This window comes from Sinocyclocheilus rhinocerous, unplaced genomic scaffold (genome assembly GCF_001515625.1).
Source record: "Sinocyclocheilus rhinocerous isolate Xijiao unplaced genomic scaffold, SAMN03320098_v1.1 scaffold273, whole genome shotgun sequence".
Lineage (NCBI taxonomy): Eukaryota > Metazoa > Chordata > Actinopteri > Cypriniformes > Cyprinidae > Sinocyclocheilus > Sinocyclocheilus rhinocerous.
The window spans coordinates 2663374-2668318 of NW_015656360.1; the positions used below are offsets into that span (position 1 = coordinate 2663374).

The following is a 4945-nucleotide window of genomic DNA, read 5'->3' on the forward strand; positions in this document are numbered from 1 at the left end:
ACCCAAAGCACACAGCAAAACTGAGCACACAGTGGTTGAAGGAGAAAAAGGTGAATGTTTTATAAATATCGCACAGTCTAGATGTGCAAAGTTAGTAGAGACAGAGACATATCCCAGCAGACTAAAGGCTGTAATTAAAGCAAAAGTTGTTTCAACAAAATAACGACACAGGAGGGTGATTCTTTTTTTTTTTTTCCCTGACATGTTGGTGTTATATCTTTCACTTGGGTGTTATAAGTTGCACTGAGTGAATACAGCTGGACAAAACAAAAACTGTGTTCATCTTTATTTCAGGCTGCAAAGCAACAAAATGTGATTATTTTAAAGGTGGTGATTATTTTCTATACGCACTGTATCTCATAGCAAGCTTTTAGCTAATAATACTTTTGTTGCTGCTGAGAGTACTGGCTATGGAAGTCAAACTACAGGCGGTAATCTTGCTTCCTCTCTTAGATGTTCTCCAAATCCTCTCTGGAGGGAATGGACACCGTGGAAGTGGACTACCGTGTGAGACTCGCTGAATTACAGCAATGCTACAAAGAAAAGCAACGAGAGCTGGTCAAACTGCAGAGATGGAGAGACAAAGAGTGAGTCTCCCAATTAATTACCTCCCTTTACACCACTTCATTAAAGGGTTAGTTCACCGCAAAATGAAAATTATGCTGTGTTTTACTCACCCCCGATGCATCCTAGGTGTATATGACTTAAAACACAGCATAATTTTCATTTTGTGGTGAACTAACCCTTTAAGACCAGTAATGCAAATTTACCTCACTTAATCCCACTAACAATCAAACAATCTGCTATTTATGATCCCTGTGATTCACAGAGAGAAACATCAGCAACATCAGCAGCAGCAACAACAACAACAACAGATTCAGCAGCAGGAAAGGAACAGAAGTTTAGCCCGCAGGGGCCCGGGACGTCCCCGAAAAAGGAAACATGGCCTATGCGCACTGTCTCCACCCTCAAGCAAGCTGGATTCGAAGTGTGCGAAGTGAGTGTGTAGCTCAGGCACAGATACGGCCCTGCTGTGCTCCACAAGGCCTGCCCTCCAGCTGAACACTCTGTTGTTTTGCAGGTTGGGCAGAGGCGTGCTTTACTCGGAGGACTCTGAGAGTGGGGAGGTGCTGAGGAAGCGCTTTCGGACCTCTAACAGAGATGAGGAGGAGGAGGAAGATAGCAGTGCGTTGAGATTGAAGAAGAAAAAAAAGAGCTGGAGTGAGCAGGAGGCATCTTCAAGCTTCTCTCATGAGGTTGGTCTTTATTATACTGGAGTTGTACAAAAGCTTTTCTAGCTCCTAAACATCTGCACATTTTTGCTTTTGTTGAACAGACATGTATCAAATAAAATCCATTCATTGCATTTATCTCTTTTAACAGGCACCTAAAATGGCTGTGAAGAAGAGCCGAGTGAGCGAGCAGGAGCAGTTGGCATCCAAACTCGACAAGGCCTTGTCCCTCACTGAGCTCAGTAAACTCAGCAAGCCCTCTTGTAAGTTCAGAGACGGTTCCTCAGGGAAGTCCAGGGCTAGTTCTGGAAGCAGAGTCCCCATGCTCACCGATATAGACATGAGAGTCAAGATGGGAAAATCCAGCCTATCGAAAGATCTCAGTATCTTTCACAAGTTTTCCAAAGGAGGTAAAAGCAAAATGGCTGCCAAAACGAAGCCTTCACATCCATGCCTTAAGGGAAAAGGCCAGCGGAGAGCACCTTATTCTCCAGTGAGGTCAGAAATCAGCAGCTACTCTAACAGTAAGTCAGTTTTTTTGTAAATGAAATTTTTAGTTGTTGTTGCCAGTGCTTTGTTTCTGATGTAAACAGGTTACAAGAACCCCAGGGGCTTTTTCCTGCTAAATGTTTTTTTTTTGTCTTAGGTAATGGAGAGTTTTTGTGGATAACTATCTACCATTATGTGTTTATGATAATATCTGTAATAAATTTATGTGCGCTGCATTTAGATGCTACTGTTTATGATTGACTCAATAGGAGTAATTTTATATCATAGTAATATGAATCTAGATTTTTTTTTTTAGGAATTTTTCTTCCATAAAAAGAACAAAAATGCTGTACTGATATATAAATCTATTCATTACCATTGAGAAATTTGGTATTGTTAAGAGTTTTAGTAATGTTTTGAAAGAAGTCTCTCACACTCACCAAGGCTTTTTTTTATTTTTTTTATCAAATATGCAGTAAAAGCAGTAATATTGGGAAATATTATTTCAATTTAAAAGAACTGTTTCTATTTTAATATATTTTAAAATGTAATTTATTCCTGTGATGCAAAGTTGTATTTTCAGCATCATTAATCCAGTCTTCAGAGTCACATGATCCTTCAGAAAGTGTTCTAATATGCTGATTTGCTGCTGAAGAAACATTTCTTATGTTAAACTTCTGTGCTGCTTAATATTTTAGTGGAAACTGTGATACATTTTTCCAAGATCCTTTGATGAATAGAAAGTTCAAAAGAACAGCTTTTACTTGAAATATAAATATTTTGTAACATTATAAATGTCTTTACTGTCACTTTTGATCAATTCAAGCATCCTTTGATTAATTTTTTATTAATGATTAATAAAAGTATTATGTATTAGTTTAAAAATATCTTAACTGACCCCCAACTTTTAAATGTCAGTGTATTTATAATAATAGGCTACTATCATTGTTTTGAATCAGTTTTTAGTTCAACATGCTTTTGGACCGCCATCCTGAGTGAAATCTCTTGTGATTTGTACCAGACACAGATTCAGAAGAGGACAATTCCCTGAAGGATGGCTGGCCTCCTAGCTCCATGTTGGGGAGAACAGGGTCACGTCCACAGCTCCCCGGCCTGTGCAGCACTCCATCCAAGAAAAAGCGCTCATCGTCCAAGAGAACCTCTTCATCTTCGTCTTCATCACTCAAGTCCAAGCAGGCGGCCAAAGAGAGGAAACATAAGCACTTTGCTTTATTGCTACAGGAGGCAGGAGTCAGCTCCTCTGAGGACTCATTTGATCAAGGTTAATAAAGCATACCTCACTATGCACAGAATCGAGAAGGCAGCCTCTCGGTTTTAGCTTTTTTTATTTTTGGTCTGTCTTGTATTTTTAACCATGACCATTGGTCATGGTGACTTTTTTCCTGAGAAGCCATTTTAAGATGCTTGCGTCAGAATTTGCTACCTCACTTCCAGTATATAATATAATCGGCTCTTGTTAGAGTCACCTCGAAATGGTTTTACTTTTTATATGGGAATGTCTTGCCATTGTGCATTAAAATGTGTGTGGCTGTGGAAAGTGTTCTTTATTGTATTGCAGTTTGGTACCCAAGCTTTATTAAACATGCTGATTTCATTTTTACTGAAAGTAAAGAAATGCCGTGTTCTCTGTCTCTTTCGCTACATCTCCTGCTGTAGAGTGCTAGATTGCAACGCTCCACACTCCTGATTTCCTCTGTTGTTCAAATATCCCTTTCATCAGTGAAGAGCTGTCACAAGAAGATCTTTGCATAAATTCAGTGCTCATGAGCAGTCCTGATGAGATTCAATAGGCCGAATGATTTTGAGAAGCATAACTAACTTGTTGTTAGGTTCTTCAAAGAGATCAGATATTTAACAAATGAGAAACCGTTGAATTCAGATAAGATGGATGTTGGCTAATGTTTTACTGCATTTACAATATTGTATACATTTATTATTTTAATTGGTGCCATAAACTAATGTGAAGCCACTGGTAGAAGAACAAACTACCATTATAACTATGCTAAAGTCACTAAATCTACATGCACACGACCAGAATTTGTTGAACTTTAAAGCTTAACCTGCAATCATAAATCTTGAACCGTTCCAAGAAGTGTTTTCCACTATGGTAAATGTGTGAACAGGCAAAGCATTGTGGGATATTTGGAAAATAGGGAGTTCCCTGATTTACTAAAAAAATGAATAACCTAGCTTCTCTAGACTGCTCGCTCTCTCCCTGCAGCTGCTTGGCCACCCCTCCACCTCTGACCCCTTCTCCTACCCATGATGCTCTTGAATGTCTATCGGTCTGTGCATTTGCTTGTCCTGCCGCAACAAAATAAGAAGCAAAGGGCTTGGCTGGGAGTAGGGCAGCCAGCTGTTCAGCGTGAGGTCACTATCCATGTCACCTGAGCCTTGAGCATTGTTCTGTAAGTAGGCCACCACCCTCTTTTGCTGTGACTTCTCAATAATTTCTACTAATTTGTGATTACGCTGTTATAGAACCAAAACACAAACAAACAAAAAAAGACTGGATAACAGACGAGGTGTTGGAAAATATATTTGTAACATGCTCCCCTCCTGTTACATGCCCTCAAGCCATGGTTACAGTGGGGAAAATATTCATTTGATCCCCTGCTGATTTTGTAAGTTTGCCCACTTACAAAGAAATTAGTACTGAAATCCTGCAGCGCCCGCAAGGTCTCACTGCTCAAGAAATCACATGTACAGGCCCGTTTAAAGTTTGCCAAAGAACAGCTAAATGATTCAGAGAAGGCTTGGGAGAAAGTGCTGTGGTCAGATGTGACCAAAATTGAGCTCTTTGGCATTCATGGGGTCTGTAATTTTTATGGTAGGTTAATTTTAATGGATAGAGAGAATATCAACCAAAAAATCCAGAAAAAACGCATTATATAAAGGTTAGAAATTGATTTGCATTTCAGTGAGTGAAATAAGTATTTGACCCCCTACCAACCACCAAGAATTCTGGCTCCCACAGACTGGTTATGTGCCCATGTGGAACACAGATTAGTCCTGTCACTTTAAGAAGTTACTCCTAATGTCAACTAGGTGTATAAGACACCTGTCCACACAATCTGTATCTTCCATTCCAACCTCTCCCACCACCATGGGCAAGACCAAAGAGCTGTCAAAGGATATCAGAGACAAGATTTTAGATCTGCACAAGGCTGGAATGTGCTACAAGACCATCAGCAAGAAGCTTG

General features: G+C 39.7%; 1 protein-coding gene across 4 annotated transcripts in view; it reads left to right on the top strand.

Moving 5' to 3' along the window:
- The window catches only part of LOC107720058 (trinucleotide repeat-containing gene 18 protein-like), a 70352-nt gene that overhangs the window by 41300 nt on the left and 24107 nt on the right, over positions 1-4945 (top strand). For all 4 annotated transcript variants that reach the window (XM_016527652.1, XM_016527654.1, XM_016527653.1 and 1 more), the window contains 5 exons: positions 454-587; positions 830-997; positions 1082-1256; positions 1384-1756; positions 2743-3003. In XM_016527652.1, the coding sequence (XP_016383138.1) occupies positions 454-587; positions 830-997; positions 1082-1256; positions 1384-1756; positions 2743-3003 (1111 nt within the window). The remainder of the gene's footprint in view (positions 1-453; positions 588-829; positions 998-1081; positions 1257-1383; positions 1757-2742; positions 3004-4945) is intronic.